Genomic DNA, 21274 nt, shown 5'->3' with positions numbered 1-21274 from the left:
TTTTTGTTCCACCCACACGAACAAGCCCTTGTTAAAGAAATCTTCAGTATAACACCCCCTCACCCACTGTTACAAAACAACTGTTTACCCGGCTTGCCATGGAGCAGCTCAACTGCGTGTCTCAGGTGACACTTTTATATCACACATTTGCAAACACACACACACACACACACACACACAAAATATCACATATTTCTGTTTCACCAAACAAGCGGAGTAATGTGATTATGTTTTGAGGACGATTATCAATGCTGCTAAAGGATTATCACACAAGAAAAAAACCGAGAAGTCATTATTACTGTTCTTAATATCTGTTGTTTATTCCACTCAGCTAGAAAAGTCAAAACAATCTAAAACTATTAGTTATACTTTTCCAGCACTGTTACTTACACTCTAATTGGGAGAAGTGCCTTTGTACTCCAGCAGAAGAAATTAAATGCTGAAAATGAGATTTAAGTGCCAACTCTCAGCTTTAATTTGAGTGTGGTTACATCCACATCAGATGAAGAGTGAAGGAGTTTTAGTCCTTTGTAGACAAAAATGCCCAAAGGGGGGCAAAACTAATTGGACTCTCAAACATATACTTAAATAAGTACATAAAGGTACGTTCATCAACTGAAACAAGTACTCCGTTGGACTAAGGTCATGTGACAACCTGCACGGTCATGGATATTTGACTTTTTGGCCATAGGAATATATGGATTATTGTCCTGCTGCAATGTCCTATAATACTCCTGAAACGCCTCATCAGTAGTCCTGCCTTTATTTCCGTTACTTTGTGACATCACACTGCGTCACCATGTCACACATTTGTATAATTTATGCCTAGTGGCCAGTTGGGCACATTAGAATTGATTTCACACAGCTGCTTAAAGAGACAGGAGCTAAAACAGAGTGTTTCAGACAGAAGGAGAATAAAGTGCTGCAGCGCTGAACAGTATGAGAAAACTGATATAAACCCATGTAAACCTATTCTAGTAGTCACCCCAAATAAATTAACAGCCTGAAAATGAGCATAATATGTCTCCTTTAAAAGCCTTAATTATAGTGGCTAAATCGTTAAAAGGCCAATCATTAACAAAGCCAACATGTTTTGACTGATGGGTCTTTATCAGGCCTCCAAAAAGCTAGTGTAGAAAAGAAAAAAGGAAATGTTACACAGTTTAAAAATCTTGCCCTGTATATCTTACAGGTCCAGTGTGCAGGATTTAGGGACAGAAATGGGATATAATGTTTATAATTATGTTGTCATTAGTGTATAATCACCTGACCTGTGGGTCCTCTTCCACAGAGTCTGCCATGTTGCACCATCATGTTTCTACAGTAGCCTGGACGGAAAACAAAACTCACTCTAGAGAGGGCCTTTGTGTTTTCAGTGGCTACCGTCGGGGAGGGCGAGACGAGGGGGGATCAGTTGGTTGCAATCTACGCTGCTAAATGCCAGTAAATCCTACACACCGGAACTTTAAATCCATATCTTTACACGCTCAATAATAAACAATACACTTAAAATTAGACTGAATCATATACTAACTATCAAACTGGGAAAATAAACACATTAAAGAGCATGAAATCAGGCTGCATGAGTTTTGCCAGTAGACAGCGCAAAGATCAGACACAAGGAGTAAGTAAAGACAGCCAGCCAAGCCTTCGGGAAGGATCAATAAATACACGACTCCTCCATCCCAGCCCCATTGTGAGGCGTACAATCTTCAGTGAGATTGATTCACAGTGTTGATTTGCTGTAGCTACATAAACATCTTTTTTCCTCCGATGCCTCTAATGCAGTCATCATACCACCCCCACTGCACTAACAGGTATGTCTGACACAGGCTCATCTCTGCTGTTTGAAGGGAGGTTAAGTACACTGCAGCTAACCTTGCAGCCTTCAACGTTCCCTGAGCACGGCATCAAATCCGGAATGGAGCTACCTACAAATCTGCTGAACTTCAGGAACTTCATAAATTACATTCCACCTCAATTCAAAATCCATCTGTTTCCCTCCAACGAAAATCCATCTCTGCTTCAGTTCTCCATGCGATGATGTGAACAGATGCATGCTGCCAGGGCTTAACAGCAGGGAGAAGGAAGGTGCGAGAGAGCGTTGCAGGTGTCGGGGTCGGTCAGCTGGCCGGGCATTGCGACAGAGCGCAGTGGGGCTTGAAGGGGATGCGGGAGGACACGCTGGGTCCGAGAGGAGGAACAGGGAAGGGAGCCTCTTCATCATGGCAGATTGCCTGTCTGTGTGGTTCCCAGTGCCTATACATTGCTTCCTATATCCCCTCGATTGGTTTTCTATCCCTGCCCATCAGGGTGTAATGGAGTCCCTGGGTGTCTGGATGGATGGAGGTGCGGCCGCTGCTGACAGCCCCTGCTGGAACGCCATTCTATCCTCTGAAGGAGTCCTAAAACTTGGGTAATCGCTGTACACCACACTGGGGAAATGTGACCCTCTCCAGGTGTGTCCTTCATCTTCCCTGTCGCATTTGTACAATTTCTCACTCCCCTTTTCTCATTTTTGTCCCCTTCCTCTCCAAGATTGTTTACTCTTTTTTTCCACTTGACCCTTCTTCCCATACGTTTTCTCCTTCCTTTACAGCACTGCGGACTGGTGGTGTACTCGACCCCTTTTCACTTAGAAACATAACACGCTTCGATAGGCTATATCAGATGCGGCAGCAGGGGGTGCTTGGAAAGAAGCTTACACAAACACACGCATATTCACATGCACGCACACACAGATACGTACACTCTGTCCTTTCCAGCTTACTGGCCCGTTGGACACTATTGCTAGAAACGCTGGCATCTCTGGGGAATTACTTGGCTCTGATTCTTGATTCATCATCAAATTCCACAGCATGCAGCCTCCATTCATACGGCAAATATGTAACCAGGCATCCTGATGATTTTCCCAATAAATTGTTTATGGAAACACTTCATCAACATGCATTTTTTTCAAGTGGAAATTAACTTAATCTGCAATTATTCTCATTTTATTTTAGATGTTGTATCTGTACGCTAAAAGTAGCTTACATCAAGGCCTAGCAAGAGAGGATCTTATCAATACATCATGCCTAAACACATCACCCCCCCTGGTTAGAGCAATGTGATTAATTGGATGTTAAACAGCAGGAGTCACTATCCTCCTCGTGTGCTAGAGTGACAAAGTGTTTTGAATCAAGACTCGAGTTAAAACAGGGGTACTCCAAGCAAAGAAAATCAATCTCCACATTACTAACAGCAAGTTGTCAGCCGCATCAAAGTCGCTTGCCAGACTTCTTATCTGCAACCAACAGCTAGTATCAGTCACTCTCAGGTCGATTAATCCCAAAAATAAAAACAGAAAATCTTTCCTACATGTGTCTTTGCAGGGCACAGCTTTAAAGACACTGAACCGAACAGCTGCAGCGTGTTCAGTGTGGCTCTGCAGGAAACTCACAAGTTTGCCATGCCAGCAGTCCTGAGTACTAATCTACTTGGAGTCAATTAAATGCCAAACTGGCACATTTTGTCACAAATTATGATTTGCAGATTTACTGTAATGACATCCTTTGTTTGGGTTTCTGGTAATTGTTAAAGCTAATGTTAAGTATAATGTTATCAACTTCCTGAAGAAAATAACAACAAATGTAGCTGATAACAAGCCAGATATTCTTTCTCAGGAGTTGGAAACCAAAAATAGAGCTAACAGGAGAGTGAATATTGGATTTACCAACTTCCATCAATTGAAAAACATGACTCTATGTCCGCTTGATGTCAAAAGAGATTCGCTTACAGGTGATAATAGGTCAGTGTTGTGTTCCTGACTAATTTCGACTGCCAGCAAGGGTCCAAAATCATTAATGCTGTTTTAAAGGCACAGTACGTAAGAGCTGGCCAACTGTCGAATTCATACTCAAAACAAACAGGGGGCAGCATATCACCAGAATAACTGATGACTGCTGCTAACTGTAGCTGCCGTTAGCGAGTTAGCTCTGTAAGCCATGCATCTATTGATCCAAACTGGGAGCTTGGGCCATCAGGGGAGTGCTGTTGTTAACAACAATAGCACATGAATGCTGGACAGGAACGGGTTATTGCTAGCTGGTTAGCATGCTAATGTCAGCAGATACGTCTGCAACACAATACATAAACGTCAAAACTGTTATTTCTTCAAATTCTGCTGATAATTTGAGTTAATTTTTGAATGCTCAATCAAAATTCTCACATACTGTACATTTAAGGTTCTGTCTGTCAATAATTATTTGTGGAGAAAGGTCTGGCTACACCCATGATCATTCAAAAAACACTCTGGCTTGTTGGTATTTCTTTAAACCAATCAAAATCATCTTGGGTGGCACAAAGCCCCAGATGCAGCAATGGTTTTGCACAGGGTAAGGCGAGCATCCATGCCTAGTTGCCCATAAAAGAAAAGGTAAGCAGCCAGGTAAGGGTAAGGGCAACTTGTCATTATAAGTGTGTAGGTTGCTAGGTGGAGGTTGTTGCTGTTCCCCATGGTGACAGAGGTTTTGAGAATGCCAACACGCAGACAGTGGAAGGGAGGACTGAAATACTCCATTTACATTAGACCATATTCAATCGGTGGCCATTTTCCTCTAATGTCATGCTCGTGGCTCGTTGTTAACACTTCATTCTTTCCTGATCGATCAGCAACTGAAAAGATGATTATACCGAAAATCAGAAAATTTTCCCTTTGTTAACAAATATTCTTGTCATAGATGAGTTAGTTTATTGCAATATTTTAAGTACAGGCAGCAATTTAGTGTTGCCAATTTGAATCTTTTTAGCTAAGGCACAAGAAATTATTAGAGGTAATTTAAAGAACACGTAGCTACTAGTAAACAAGCTGTAACTCAAAATTAGAAGAAAGTGTCTTTTAAAAGCATCTGCTCAGGGCCGCGACACTATTGGTGTGGGAGTGAAACTAATTGCGTTTGAAAATTGTGATGGGAAGGAAATCTCAGGCAAACAATAAAGCCCAAGGTAACCGCTCCGCTTTTAATAATCTGATAGCTCCACTGTAAATAGAACTAAATACCATGGTGACTGCGGCGGAGTAACACAGGTGAGTGCCGGGGGAATGACAGGTGGGTGAGGAGAAGAAGCCAGAGTGCAAGTGAAAGACAGAAAAGGGAAGAGAGCGAGGAGGAGGATAGGGAGACACTGACAGTCTGACTGACACAAGAAGAGAGCAATGAAGTGAGCCACATAGAGGCTGAGATGCTAGGAAATGATACAGGACAGGAAAAGAGTAAAACAAAATCACATAATAGTCATAAACAGAGAGTGAGGGATGGCAAAGGGGCGGCAATCAGCACTCATTAAGTGGTCTGATTGAATTTAGAAGTGTAAAATTAGATTCAGTTGTCAAACGCAATCTGTCTCATGTTCTCCCCTTTATTGGTTCATTTCTCAAGACATGCAGTTTCAGGGGATCCAATAACAACATAAGCATTTAGCTTTGTTATTGTTTGGTCTCTGTGGGCTACAGATACATTTAAAGTTAAAGTGTTGTGGCTCTCATTTATTATTTAGGAGGCACAGCACTTATTTGCTATTAAACCAGGAAGTCATAAAAATGTTGTTTATGCTGCATTCATTATGTAATGATCGCAGCTGAGTATTGGATTTCAATACTTTTGGTTAACTGAAATATGTCTCTAGAGGATCAAGAATTGTGAAGTACCGTCAAAGTTTCCATCAAATATCACGTGAGACTCTGCATTAAAAAGTGGCACTATTGTTGGGGGTGGTTTTAGGAGATAAACAGTGATCAGGAATACGTACATGTTCTCTGTATTTGACTGGCCAAAGCAGCACTTTGTTGGCTGAAAGTCCATCCATCCATCCATCCATCCATCCATCCGCTTTCTTCTGCTTATCCAGGGGTCGGGTCGTGGTGGCAGCAGAGTAAGCAGGGTATTCTAGATGTCCTTCTTCTCAGCAACATTTTTCCAGCTCCTCCTGGGGGATCCCAAGGCCTTCGAAGGCCAGATGAGATTTGTAATCCATCCAATGAGTTCTGGGTCTACCTGGGGGTCTCCTCCCAGTTGGATGTGCCTGGAAAACCTCCCAAGGGAGGTTGCCCAGGAGGCATCTTAATCAGATGCCTGAACCACCTCAGGTGGCTCCTTTCGAGGCGTAGGAGCCGCAGCTCTACTGCGGGCTCCCTCCAGATGTCTGAGCTCCTAACCCTATCTCTAAGGCTGAGTCCAGTCCATGATGGAAACTCATTTTGGCCATTTGTATCCGCGACCTCATTTTTTCGGTCACTGCCCCGAGCTCATGACCATAGGAGTGTTGGAACATAGATTGACCGGTAAAATGAACGCTTTGCCTTCCAGCTCTGCTTCCTCTTCACCACAGCTAAAACGCCCACTGTACTGCTAACACAGTACCAAACTGCCTGTCCATCTCACGCTCCAGTTTCCCATTGTTTGGGAACATGACCCAGACATACTTAAAGTCTTGTTAACTTATTCTCTGATTTGATAGTCATTATGGTTAGACATTTCCTAAACTTTCTGCCAAAAATTCCCGATTAGGTATCGAAAAAAGCATGGTTTTGGTTTTGGTACTGAGGCCCAGGAAGCATTTCGGTCCTTGAAAAATTTCAAGTCATACCCAGCCCTGTTATTGACGAGCCAAGAAATGTCATCACAAGGCCCAGAGTTGTACCTTTTCGTACAGCTGGCCACAAAATGTTCAACTCTGTCCCTTGTTTGAGAGTGTGTGTGTCACATAAACTGAGTCCTGCTCAGTCTGGCTTGGTGTGAGTTCTTGTCCGTATATGTGTATATGTGTGTGTGTTCCCTGCAGTGTGACAGAAAGGCTGGCAGGTCCACAGACAGGGGTTTGACAGGCGTTTAATGAGGAAGCTCTCACAGGACACAGGCTTTGCACAAGTAACACACACACACAATCATACACTCTTGCACACACAGTGTTCAGTGGGGAAAAGGAGGTACCTTTGTTTGGCAGCGAAAATACCTCAACCCAATTACAATGTGCTTACAATATACTTGCGTTAATTACACTGAGATTGCACTCAGATTAGCTGTTAAAACGAGGAATAAAATGAAGCAGCACATTTCCAAACAGCCAAGTCGGTGATGCGCTGCTTGTTGGAAACAACCATTGCTTTGTACAAGCTTACCAGTAACCTCCGATAACCCCTCTTCAATGGAAAATGCTAAATTACATTCGAGAAGAGTAGTTTTCAAATCTGACCGGGCATTAGTGAGGAGACCGTTGCTCCGAGCTGGAGTGAAGGTGAAAGCTAATTTCCCTTCCGTCCAGTTCAACAAGCTCCGGGTTGCCTCGGTTGTTGAGCTGACAAGAGCCCAAGTCATTCTGCTACCTGTCCGTTTTGAACCTAACAGCAGCCTGTCGGGAGGGGTTCCGACTGAGGGGAGGTGAAGAGGAGGTGGATGTGCAGTAGTGCCATATGGAGAGCAGAGATATAATGAGCAACTACATCTGTTGGCTTGGACTCAGAGGGACAGCAGAACAAAACTGTTTAATAAAGTACCGCCGCACTTTTATGGGTCTTGGAACACATCAGGCACGGCTGTGGGAAAGTTAGCTTTAGCACGGTTCATCAGTGTTTGAAGTGACTCATTTACATTTCAGCGCGTTGACCTGGCTATCAATTAGCATACAACACATGCTTGGCAGAAAAACTGTACTGCCCTTGAAAACACTTAGCGCTGTGGCCAAGTGGACGGCAGCCATTCAGCATCAGTGAGCTGAATGCAAGGTTAGCTGAAGCCAGAGGGAGAGCAGTTCATTTACCATCAAAATGTGGACGTAGCTAATCAGTTTGGAGATCATCACATGTAGAAATCCAACCAATAGCAGATCACCAAGTATGACGCCTGGCCGGATGTAGCCCGCTGCAAGCCAGAGAATTATGTTGGCCACTGAGCATTAGAGAACAGATGCTGTTGGAGACATTGTCCATCAGTCAGCACGTGTGATGCCAAGGCTGGAATGCCAGAGTGGAGTTGGCAATGGTGGTGTTGCAGGGTGGCAGGAGATGGAGGAGGGCAGGTGGTAGTCTATTATGTCTACCTGATCCCCTTTCGAACCAAAAGGTTTATGGGGGATTTGGGACACCAGCTGTTGGCATTCGAAAAGGCAGAAAAAAAAATCCCGTGGGAGAGAAAGGGATGAGATGAGACACTGGCGATAGGAGAGTGTCAACTCCGCCCTACCAACAAATCTCCATCCCCAGCTCCAGCCCATGTGGCTAGATCTCTATTTGTGGCAGTAATGATCCTGCATCAGGTCCCTGCGGTCAGAGCAGAAGCAGACCAGTGATAAAGATGAAGTGGGCTGCGGATCCCATGGTGCCTTTTAGGCGAGTGGAACATTGACCACGAGATCTCTATCTCATTGATCAGCCAGTTCAGAGAGAAAAAAAGTTCCTTTCCTCCAGAGAGGCTTGTTCCCCACTCCACTGCTCTATTTCAGAGCAAATGAAAAAAGAAAGAAATGCTTTAAAACTCCTCTGATTTTTTAACCGGCTGTGGTGGTATTTTATTAAACAGTGAGGATAAAAGAGAAACGTCTAATTCAATCTGGGGAACTGTCACAAGCAACGTTCCTGATTAATATGGTTATAAATGCCCACTGCTCTATCAAGCATAGAGAAAACATGTTTGTATTGTTGCATCAAAACTGTTCTATATAGAGCCCTGATTGGAAAAAGTGGGCTTAATCCATTTCCGGGAATCTAGCCAAATGTTTGACTTGCACCACCCCAACAAAGCATAGCTCAACTTTACACAAGAAAATTGGCAAACAGTTGGCCAACAAATCTTCGAGAACCTGACTTTTGAGCAGAACACAAACATGTTAATGGGAAGACAAATGACTCAATGTTCTTGATGAGTCTCGGTTCACAGAGCGAAAACAGGAAGCATTAATTCAGTGAGCAGCTGGTGGAAGGCTGAGTAATATCTGCTGAGTATTGTCTCCTTTCAGACAAGACAAAACTCTGCTTCTTGACACAGCTGACTGAGACCAAACAAAAGCAACACTGTAACACGGAGTCCCTTTTCAAACCCTTGACGACGACAATCAGCTAAACCGAAAACCATTTTGTTTGCCACTCACCAGGGAGTCACTCTGTTTTCCCTCACTTTCATCTCAGGGATCAAATCAAGAGACTGCTTCCTGATGACAAGATAGTGGATTTGGATATGCACATGGCGGTTGTGCCGGTGCGGCCTTGACAAGACAGATCAATAGTGTTGTGAGAAAAGGGTCAGCAGAGGTGCAGACGACAGCTGTGCTCCTCTAATTATGATCAGGCGGCGACAGAAGAAGCACCTGCGCTTTGTTTGCAAGCAGACTGAACAGAGGAATCCGGTACAGAGTGACACCCAGCTCAACATCCTCATCCTTTTAATCAAACGTACTTGTTTCCACAGGCGCATACAAACCTTAGACACATTAATTATGGTGTCATTATCTGTTTTCATCATTTAAAATACATTAAACTCTTTATTATTCATTTTGTGCCGTTTTTACCCTGATGCTGTGCTTACTGAAGCATGAGCAGCTACAAGCATACAAACAAAACACTATAGGTAAAAACATCCTGCTTCTATGCACTGCATTGAATTAATGCACAACATACAGTGCGTACTTTCATATTAGTTACTATAGAAGATCATGTACTACATCTTTAAAGTATATCTTCATATTAATGTTGCTATTTAATGTATGTGATACCCAGTAGTCTATATGAGACGGTTAACTTTAAACATGTATGTGTTCTTAAAAACTTTGACAGCAATAATTCTGTTATACATTATAAATTTAGATAAAATGACATATGTGGATAATTCTGCTTATTCAAAATTAACCACAGTACAGAAATGTCAAAGATATGGTCAAAGTCATTTTGAGACTGTATCCATTTCGTAGTTTGTTCCCTGGAGAGCACTTACGAGTAATTTTTTAAATGCAAAAAATGGCGATACATATACATATTGATAAATATATATGTATTTTAAAGGAGATATATTGTGCTAGTTTTCAGAATTGTATTTTGGGTTACCACTACAACAGGTTTACATGCATTAATGCTCAAAAAACACGAGTTTTCTCATACTGCCCAGTGCTTCAGCACTGTTTTCGACCGCTGTCTGAAATGCTGTTTTAGCTCCCGTCTCTTTAAGACCTCCCCTCTTGAATATCCAGTCTGCTCTGATTGGTCAGCTCACACACACCTGAGCCAGCACCTCTACCAACAACAGAGCAACTTCTCTAAGTTAATTCTTATATGCCAAACTAGCTGCTAGGCATAAATGTGTGACATGGTGACATAGGGTGACGTCACAAAGTCACACAATTCAAGGCTGGGAGAGAGGAGCTTCTGCTGGTGTGGCCTTTGACCTTTTAAACGTTCAAGATCTTTCACATGCACAAGAACATATATAAAACATTGAAGGCATGGATAAAAAACTAAAAAGCACAATAGGGCTCCTTTGAATCAAATATAGAACGACTATTGCAGTCTGCCTAAAAAATCTTGTGTTAGCTGGACTGTAAAAAATTAATAAAAAACACGGTTTACACACTGCCAACAGAAAGAATGCAAAAGACATGTTATACTTCTATGCAAAAATACTACAGTGAAGCAAACTGTGACCAATGGGATGCAATATATAAACCATCTCAGACATACACAGTAATGCTACGTTGATCCTCTGACTGAATTCCTGCTCACAAGTTTTACATATGCAAATGAATGACCAAGACAATCTGGTACGTCTTGTGCAAAACTTGTGGGCAACGTATCCAAAAGCATCTGTTGTTTGGGATGAAAAGAGGAGGTTGTGACCGCCGAGTACGAATATGCAGGTATATAAGAATAAAATGTCCACTCTTCATTTGATCCTCTCCTCAGTAAGCACTGAATGCTATGAACCTGTATCAATTTACCATCCAAAGCATCCTCCACATTTTCACAGTGCAATCAATGTTTCATTCTTAGATGGTGCTCTAGGAAACAGCCATATACCATCACTGACCTGTTATTAGGAAGCAACACTTGAAATTCATCAGCTCTAGTTTGAGGCAAACGGTAAAGCTCTTTCAAAGTCCTAAAAGGGAAATAAATGTGTGAGGGATGTTGCAGCTCCACTTCTGAGACTTCTTCAGTTGAGCACCTGCCATTAAACCTTTTTTACTGTCGCTCTTGAGACTAAGATTTAAATTCCGAAGACTTCCCGACACGCAGACGCAGACAGGCGACACAAATACATAGAAGTTAAATCACAATTGAATCCAAACAGAGGGAGTCACTTCTTGACGCACATTTAAGAAAAACACCGGAGAGCAACTTTGATAGTTTCTTTCTTCGCGTCCAAATGAATCCTAATGATGTTAACGAATGTCAAGTAGAGAGGCTAGAAAGAAGTCGAATAAATGGAAGGAAACTTAAGAGTCGGAACGGGAGTCGCTGTAGGCTAACGCCGTATTGTATTGAAAGTAGCAATGAAAACTAATTTGCATTGAATTTCAATGCATTTTGTCTTTTTTTTTTAAAGTGTGGATCTAAAAGAATACTGAGCTGTGAGGGTTTAAGAAATGCAGAAGTCCAATTGAGATTCAGCAGGCACCTTACTGCTCCTGCACTGCTATGAATAAGCAAGCTGCAGCTTAAATCTTCTAGCTCTCACTCCGTACATCACAGTGATGTGGGCTCCTCCAGCACTGAGAACGATGCAGATCAGCTCTGCTTAATCAAATCTGAAGACTGGTTGTGACCAATAATGTGTCACATGCTACCAAAACAATGTTGCTCTTCGCCGGAGAGCGTTTCATTTTACATATAGTGGTTTTAAGGCCCAATTACAGTGGAGAGCTGAACCATAAGCTGACCCCCCGAGCAGAACAAGACTGACACAGCAGAACTAATACCACTACGCACTCAGACAGAGATTCAGCGTGAGACTGATGGAGGGTGATTAGGGAGAGGCAGAGAGAGAGAGAGAGAGAGAGAGAGAGAGAGACGGAGCAGGCCTTTGAATACCATTTCCACACTCTTTCTATTAGTTTTCTTAAGAATGGCGGATCTTGACCTGCTTGTCATCCATAGCTGGTGTCTGAGACGGAGTTAGGCGAAAGGGAAATGTCAAGAACGAGACGGTTCGCCAGACGAAATGAGAAAATAAGGAACAAGAGGAGACAGGACAGAAAAAGAAAGAAAAAGGTGAGAATAAGGACAGGAGAGTGATGAGAACTGAGGCCTATGTAGGGGCAGTAATAGTCGATATTAGAGACGGGACAAAGGTAGAGAAATGAAAATTGGGTGAAACTATGATAGGGTGAAAGGAAAGAAGAAAAAGAAATGAGGGAGAGGAGAACAGTGTAAATGAGAGCAGCTAAGGGCAGGAGTGTTCGTAATAGACAGGAGATGAAGGTTGTTCATTGAATCTGTGTCAACATTGTCCTCCATTGGTTTGTGAAATGAAACTGGGCTGGCAGCATTTTCAGCATGGAAAATAAAAAACATCTTGCTGGTGCCACAGAGGTCTTGTTAACTTGCAGGAAGACTTCTCAGCTTCCCCACCAAGACCCAACTAGCCAAAGCTAGTCAATGCAAGATCAATACTTTACAGGATCTGATGCTACAAGTAAGCTAGCTAATGATGTAGGGTCTAATGAAGGATCTGATGCTACAGGTTAGCTAGCTAATGGTTATTTAATTGTTAATATTTGTTCTTCATTTGTTCTTTATTACAACTGATAGGCTAATTACACAGTCCACTAACCAATGCTTTCTTGAGCTTTCAGCCAAATCTACTAGTTGTCATTAAACTCTACATCGTCAACTGTTCATATGTGACCTAAGATTATATGCCACGTGATGACACCTCAGCTTTCTCCATGACAAGCGAATCAAACTATATCTGCTGATAATGAGGTTAAAAGGTGTAGAAAAAGCAAATAAGTAGACCTTGAGTGTAGTTTTTTTTTGCCCGACGTCAATAATGAACATTGCAGAAAAGATGCTGACCTGCTAATCTGTCGAGCAATCTGTTGACATGAAGACGCAGCAGTAGGCAGAGTGAAAGGATAATTTTGATTAAGTTAAACGCAGTTACTTTATCTCTAATTGTTGGGGATTGCAGTGCCTCCAGCAAAATAAAGCTACTCTGAAACTCTGAAGCTGATAAAAAATTAAACACAATCATTGCTGTGATTAAAAGCAAAAGAAAACCATATCATGCAATGATGTGTAACAGTGCATGAAATTTGCCATATAAAATAGCTAATGACATTATCAACTGCTCTAAAGTCAAAGGATTTAACCAATCACAGCTATTTATTATTTAATTATGTTCATCATGATGCCATTTACTATGGCAGTTTACATTCCCATTAAAACCACACATGGATGCATAGTCAATTTTCAACACACAAAAACAAAGCATCATTAAGGTAAAAATAGAGCCCTACTCTGTGCACTCACCCTTTACAAGGTATTGCAGAGCAGGTACGATATTTGGATGATACTGGTGTCCACATGTGTGAGAGCAAAGCTGAGCGGACGTTGGCAGTCCACCAACAGAAGATGTGGTGTGTTGGCTCTGCTATGACCAGCCAGCGGTTTAAAGTCTGGCAGGGAGACGGTCTAAAGTTAGCACAGCTACCGTGTAAATGGTCTCTGGCCAGAGAGGATTTACTGGGTTGGCTAGCCGGCTTTTCAAGTCACAAAAAGCAATTCCACACTGTGTGTAGCACTGAGCTGCTGGACAACTCGCCCATTTAAATCAGTTTGGACAGCTCTACACACACTGAATGCAAACACGGCAGGATGAGTCTCTGGTCATGTGAATGGACAAGTTAATGAACACGCACACACACTCAGATCTGTGACAAATATTCATAGAGTGAGTTTCTTATGTATGCCTCACAATAATGGCACAAATGAAGCAGTGGACCTGCAAAATAGTTTTCCCTGAGAGAGAGCGTGGAGAAAGGTTTTCAAATTTGTTCAATATCCATTCAAGAGCAATCAACTGTGCCTCGGCTTTGTCTGATGGCCCTGCTCAACAATTGCTCTCGTCCGGCCATACAGAGGAATCCTACAGAGTTCATTTGCCTACTAATAAAGTAATCTGGAGAAATACGTTTGACTTCAAACTGTCGTGGAATTTACTCAGAAAGGCAAGGATTCAGTTTTACTGCCACTGAATTAGTTTTTCAGCTTTACCTCAACACTGATGTTCACAATGCAGCACAACACTATATCACAGAAGACAGGAGAGAAAAGAGGCAGAAAATGAGACGTGGAGGAAGCAGAGTGCGGGTGAGAGAAGGGCACAGAGAAGCTTAAAAGCCAAAATAATGACACTGACAAGACATTTCCAGATTATTTAAAGGATTTTCTGGTTGTGTAAGGGTGAGTCAGAATCGTGTTTGTGGGTTTCTATCTGTATATGAAAGCACAAATCTCTCATTATTGCTTATCTCCAGGGTTTGAGATATACACTGACCCCCAACCTCAATCCACATGCTCTCTGTTTGCCCAGCGGACCTCAGGTTCACCTCTGAATCCAACCTGAGCACCACAAAATGCTTAAATGTAATCTCTCTGTACTCCTAAAACCAGATGGCTTTGCAAGCCCAAAGCAACCCCTGGACGTCAGACTGAACATTAATATTCATGACTACTTCTGGCACATGTTTGTGAATCATGGAGGGATATGTTTTGCAGACGCAGGGTGTATTGCGAATTTCATCCTTTATGGCAGAGGAGAGGAAGTCAGGGGTACAAAACAGGGAGTAAGAGCATTTAAACCGAGCTGAAGGTGGTTGAGAGCAATAAATATGAAGTGAATTCAGAGGAAATATTTGGCACATGAAAATTTAATCACTGACATTAATTCAATTTAGTTTAAAAGCTTCCTGTGGCTAACGGCATGATGACCTTAGTCGTAGGCTTTGTAAGAAAATAACAAGATGGAGATTGTAAATTAAGCTTTGTGCAAATCTAAATAGGGGGACGTAAAGTCCTTGGTCTAGTCCACAATATAAAAGTCACCACTTATAAATAAGATCATATTTCTTATCCCTGAGATTCACAGGAAACAAAGCAACAACATAAAGCTGCACTGCACACTCAAGCTCATCTGGTTGGCTGCAGCAGCCGGCAGATAAGCACCTGTAAAGCAGCAGGAGCCTCTCATCCAAAGCCCCAGCTAATGTTTCTCATTAGTCGATATTAATCTGCCCGTCCTCCAAATCCTGACCCTGAGGTTTGCCTGCCACACCGCATAAGATGGAAACAAACTACAAACATGATGCACATAGTCAACAGCTCTCTGCAGTGGCTGTTTTTCTATTAGTCACTATTAATGTGAAACCCAGATGGGCTCAGTCCCACTCCTCTGTAGCCCCGGTGGAAGTGGCAGTGGAACCCGGGGAGTGATGGATAGGGACTGGTAGATGACGTGCTGATCACCTAGTGGGGTCTGTCAGCTGCAATATTGCTGCCAGAGTCCCGGGCAACGAGCCGCCGGAGAGCCAGCATCTGTGGCCTTACACTCGCTGTGAGGGATTTGGTGGACAGAGTAATGTGTGGATGGTGGCAGCCGGCGACACACATACATCCTTCTCTCTCAGCTCTTACAGTTCAGGGTGACAGTTTTCACCTTGTATACACAGATGTAGTATCGCAAACACACACAGAAAATAAGACCACCTGTTGGTGTGATATTCTGTATAATACGATACATTCTCTATCAGTCCTTAATGTAATAAATCTAGCACAAACGATCGCAGCATCCGTACTTGCCAGCTTTCCTGATTTTCCCGATTTTTTTCATTGCCCTCTCTTGGTTTCATCCCTGGGTCACAATTCTCCTGCATTTCTCCCAATGCTTTTATCAGTAAATAGACTCCTCTCATTTCACACCAGATTATCCCTCTACACCCGAGATCCTTGATTGACAGCTCATTTGAGAAGATAGGAGCTTCTAAGCCTGCCCTACAGCCTACAACAGCCAATGAGTGATCATACAGACAAGTGACCTACTCTCTCTTCTTTCTCCTCTCTCCTGAGCCACTACATGTCAGCCTCTGGATGACTGATGCATCATCATATATCCGAAGAGATTTCAAATCCAGCAATACATAGTTTAAAGACCTAAACTTAGAAAGTATGCAAGTTTGTGTCGTTTTATGCGTTTTGCTCTTTGAATAGGAAGTTGTTTTTCCACCTTAGCTCCTGTTTTTGCCTTTTCTGCACAAAGTTAGTGTAAACAACTTGGACTATGTAAGACTACATGATGTTGACTCATTGTGTTTTCCTGCTAATAGGGGCAGTTACAGGTCATCTGTAGGCTTATTTTTGCATTTAAAAATTTAGGTGAGAAAAATAAATAATCCTTGAATCTCAACCTTTTCACGGCTAGGACACCCAGAACCCAGCTTTGGTTTTGGGGTCTCAAGGTTGGCAAATTATGATTCCGACTCATCTAATAAAGGTCAAATCTGATGAAAAAAACATCTACAGTTGCTTTATGAAGTCGCTTTGAGTGCAAAAATGCATTTTTGTTTGGCTCCTAATAATGTCAGACAACACCAGGACTTTGGGTTTATTCTGCTGCTTTGAGGGTTTTTAGGAGGGCATGCGGTGAGACGAAAGGTAACATTAGGTAAAGGCAACTGCTTCAATCCACCAGCCAATCTACTCATTTCCTGCTGAGCGGTCCTCGGAGGTAAGCTGCAGACTATTTGGCTTGCCAAGTATAGAAATAAGTTCGAGATTATTTCTCAAAGGATTGCTGGTTTCTCTGCTGTGTATATACTGGATGAGCGAGACTTGTGCTGCCCATCTCATCATGGACAACTTTGGTAGGCTATAATACGACTCTGACGGCTTCTGCTCAACCCTCTCGCTCAGCAGGGGGGTATTTCTTGCTGTGAAATTTCCCACCGAGATGGACCTTTTACTGCGCTCAGAACTGAAAAGATCTGATTTACTTTAGCCCTATTCATGCAAAACTGTTATTACCTGGGGTCCTGCTCATGGGTACAATTAGCTGGGGTTTTTTTTGCTCTTCGTCTTGTGGGAAACTGAGATGGTCTCTTAAGAATTCCACTGAAAGTAACCTACCATACTTTGCCAAACGTCAACCATTTTTAAACGAAATGTTCTTCATAATGCAATAAATGAATAGACTGTGTGATTAAAGGTGCACTGTGTAGTTTTAGGGAAGACATTGTAATCAGAAGAGAAAGATCTTCATTGACTGATTTTTTTTTATGCCTAAACAAACTAAATAAACAAACTCTTCGTTTTCTGACTGAATAAACAAACTGACATTAAAGGACAACACAATTTCATACTGTTTTACTCCATATTTGCTATATTTGGTGGACCCTGCCACCTTTCTAGCTTCAAACAGTGTTCTGGGGACCTTATTTTCCTCTGAGACCAGCTTATTTATTCAGTTGTGGAAGAAAATGAATATGTCCGAGTTTGTATAATTACCTCATTAATGTTGTTAATATTAAAATCCTGAGTTTTTATGTCTTCTCCAAAACCACATAGTGCTTTAATATCTACTAAGCCTGTTTTAGGGCTCATTTTTATGGACTGTATTTCATCTTAATTAAGTTTACATTCTGTTATTGTGTATCCTGTGTGGTGACAGTGCTGTTTTGTTAGTTACGACACCCTGTCATTGATATACTGTAAGACCATGCTGATGAAGGCCATTAGCCAGACATCCTCTTCAGAGTGATCACGACAAGAGCAGTTTGACCTTATCTGCTAGACAAAGACACTCACTCGCACTCAACACACACACATTGCAACGGCTGACTTCGCTGATTTGCACACCTCAGGTCTGAGATGGGGGACCTAATCAGTGAAATCAGATGCTGTAGTGTTTGGTTGGAATAAAAATCCGCACACTCGTGGCTCTTCACAGCATCCGATGAAGACCGCTGGGTTAATCCTGATCCTTGAGGAACCAAACTGCTCCGACTGCCGCTTTTCCAGCTGTGCATTGAAGGTATGCAGTCGCCTTTGATCTGAAGGCTACAATGAAAACCAGCAGCAGGGCAGAGATGACCACCACTGAGAGACAATGGGGCGTCATTTTACCATTAATTGCCTGACAACCTAAAAATAGTTATTAATGGATTTTATATAACAGAATTAGGTAATTGGATCAGAATACTGCCTATGAAACAGGTTTTCCCCAGGGTCTAATAATCTGTAGTTATTGTCATGACAATATGTGTCCAAAATGCATTTGTGTGATTTTATTACATCAAAACGTCAACCCGCAGAATATTTATCATGACTCATCCAACACTGGGGGTCGACACAAAATTACCTCTAATAGCATGTGACTATAAGTTATGGGGCATCAGTAACAACTCTGTGTTTATAAAAAAAAACAAGCTGCAGATCTAATGGACTAACACTGGGAGCATTTAACAGTGTTGGAGTGGATTTAGTTGTCAGAGTTGAAACAGCTTTGCCCACATTACTATATGTTCTTCCAAAGGCTCTAACAGTCAGTCAGTATGATCTCCTCCTTTCCATGGTGGTGAAAGTAATCCTCTGTGGCTACCTTTTGAACCAAAAAACTTCTTCTTGATGTTACTGTAAGGTGAGAAACATGCCACAGCACATCAAACTGCGCACTGCCCACAAATTCGTGACAGAGAAGAAACACCTCAAACCGTTTTACTATCTCACATTTCACAGACTCTGCAAAGATGAAAAAAAACAAAACAACCTACATATGGGCAAAAATACCTGCTCAGGGCTGTGTAGCAGCTGCAGTTCTGTCCTGCTCCTGTGAAGTACAACACGTGTACAATACAAACTGTACGACACGGCAACAATATGTCTGAGCTGAGGATGGTGACAGACTCATGGACGTCAGTGCCTGAATCATTTTGCTCAAAATACAATTGTGTGTAAAGTTCGAGATTGACTACTGTATCAACATCTGATGGACTTCGAATTCAAGGACTTGAATTGAACCCTCAAAAAGACCGTGTAGGAATGTAATGTAGTGACATTTACACAAATGCTGTACTTACAAAAAAAGTTGTCTATTACCAGTCTAAGTAAAGAATATAATTACTCCACAGCTTGTAGAACTAATAAAACAAATTCTCTGCAATACTTACTGCACACTTGGCACCATCTTGAGCATAATTTTGTTTCATGTGTTGCCATTAATCCAAAGCTTAATGTCTGGACACTTTATGTGGCTCTGATGAAAGGAAATTTTAAGAAAACAAGATCTGGAGGCGTACACAACTATGGTAAACACTGCTATCACAATAACATTGTTATTGCTAAAGTCAAAATACTACTTTAATACAACTGAATTCAATGTTTAACAAAAACATGGATTAGAATAGCAGCTGTAGTTGACAATGGAGAGCAGCTCAGCACAAAACTCAAGTGTGAAAGAAAATTAGTAGTCCACCTAGAACAGCTGGGAGAAGTTGCCAAGAAATATATATGGATGCAGTATTTCATTTACATTTATTAGGAGTTGACCAAAACATTAAATGCAAGTCAGACTACTTGTGACGGTACTGGCTGAAGCCCGATGGAAATTATCTCTAAAAGAACTGCCAACAAGGGCAGAGACTAATTCAATATGACGAAAGCAAATCAAACAGTCCTACTTTCTGTGACAAACATGGACGACTGGCTGAGCTTCAAAGTATTCTGGCCATCCAAATTACTGCCCTCCTCATTCACATGTGCAATAAGAAGAGATAAATAGGGATGAAATTTGAGCCAGTGCAGGGAAACTGTGAATCTTCGGGCCCCTGATCGACTCCTTTCAGCATTTCACGACTGCACTGTATGTATCACTTAACAACTCATAAATGTCATTTTTCACTTTATGGGATCTTTAATATTCATACAGTGGTATTATCACAGTCAGTGTTTCAAAGCAGTCAGCCCCGCAAGTCAGTGCCACCAGAGATTTCAAACAGCAGGGAGTCCTGGTCCGTCTAGCAATGAAACAGACTGATGTCTCATTAGAAAGACTGGCTGTACTGTACCAGAGGAAGTTATAGAGACCGGGATGGTAATGGGATGCCTTTTAATAGTCATGCTAATCAAATGCAGGGAGTTTAAAAAGGCGGCTTCTCTTTGGACCACATCCAGTTATAGTGGGTAGCACACCAGAAACACACAAGTGAAAATTGATGAACTGCAAGAAAGATGAAATATGTTGTTGTTGTTTTTTTTTCAAATCTCTAGTTATATAAATACTATCAATATTTTTCTTTTATGAATCTAAACATTTTTCTACAAGCAGTGATAAACAAACTGTATCACATTTAGAATACCAAAGCAGTAAAAGCATCACAGATAAAGCTCCAAACATAGATATCTTTTCTTATTTATAATTGATTTTGATCTGGTTTTGTTTAATTCAAAGGCGCCTCTGTCTCTTGACATCAGGCAGCAAAACAAACCATGTCAGAGTTCAGACAAGCCAATTAGCATCCAACTGGGATCTGTTTGCATGCAGTCAGGCTCTGAAGCCAAATCCACTCAGTCATGTTCAAATCGTGGAAAACATGTTTTTCTGCGCTGTTCAGACAAGAGAATATGTCTGTTGACTGGTTTTGTCAAAATAATACCAATGATACTACCATCTGTTAAATCATCTACTGAGTAAATATCCTAATTTCAAACAACAGATGTAAGGCAGCAGGAGCTGGTTGGTGTCAAACCACATAATCTGATCAAAACAACAAAACTTGTACACTTTTTTTTTCACCGTCTGTTTGTGTTTGTTTCTATAAAAATCTCAAAACAGTGACTGGCAAGCCTCAGCGGGCCAAACTGCTCCAAGCTAATGAGGGGAATGGAGGAAATAAAATGCCCAGCGGTGCTTTGATTTGAGTGAGACTGGAATGGAAAGTTATGACACTGTTGAGGTATTTCATCATTTTCACTAACAAGGATTTCATTCCCCCTCAATCTCCTGCAAAAACCGCACAGAGGCTAACGAGCATCATTGTTCCAAACTCTGTGTTTCTGGTTGTAGTGAGAGCACGCTGCCTATAACACGGGCCAGAGGCTGCACGCCAGCTGGGTGCACAGACTCACCTCCTTCTCTCCACAGATATTGCTGATGATGGAGTTGGAGGCTGGGCTGGCTGAGGGACCGAGGACTGCCACCACCCCTTTAGACATGATTTGGCACACTGAGAGAAAACGGAGATAGAGACAGCGAGAGATATA

At 41.9% G+C, this 21274-nt stretch overlaps 1 protein-coding gene across 1 annotated transcript in view; it reads right to left on the bottom strand.

The window, feature by feature from the left end:
• Positions 1 to 21274, bottom strand: part of grik4 (glutamate receptor, ionotropic, kainate 4) — a 156178-nt gene that overhangs the window by 92948 nt on the left and 41956 nt on the right. Inside the window, exon 3 of the mRNA XM_073487322.1 lies at positions 21140 to 21237. Within this exon, the coding sequence (XP_073343423.1) occupies positions 21140 to 21237 (98 nt within the window). The remainder of the gene's footprint in view (positions 1 to 21139; positions 21238 to 21274) is intronic.

The sequence above is a fragment of the Pagrus major genome, chromosome 2, assembly GCF_040436345.1.
Source record: "Pagrus major chromosome 2, Pma_NU_1.0".
Taxonomy (NCBI): Eukaryota; Metazoa; Chordata; class Actinopteri; order Spariformes; family Sparidae; genus Pagrus; species Pagrus major.
The sequence above is the reverse complement of the archived record's forward strand: the minus strand, read 5'-3'. Positions and strand labels throughout refer to the sequence as shown.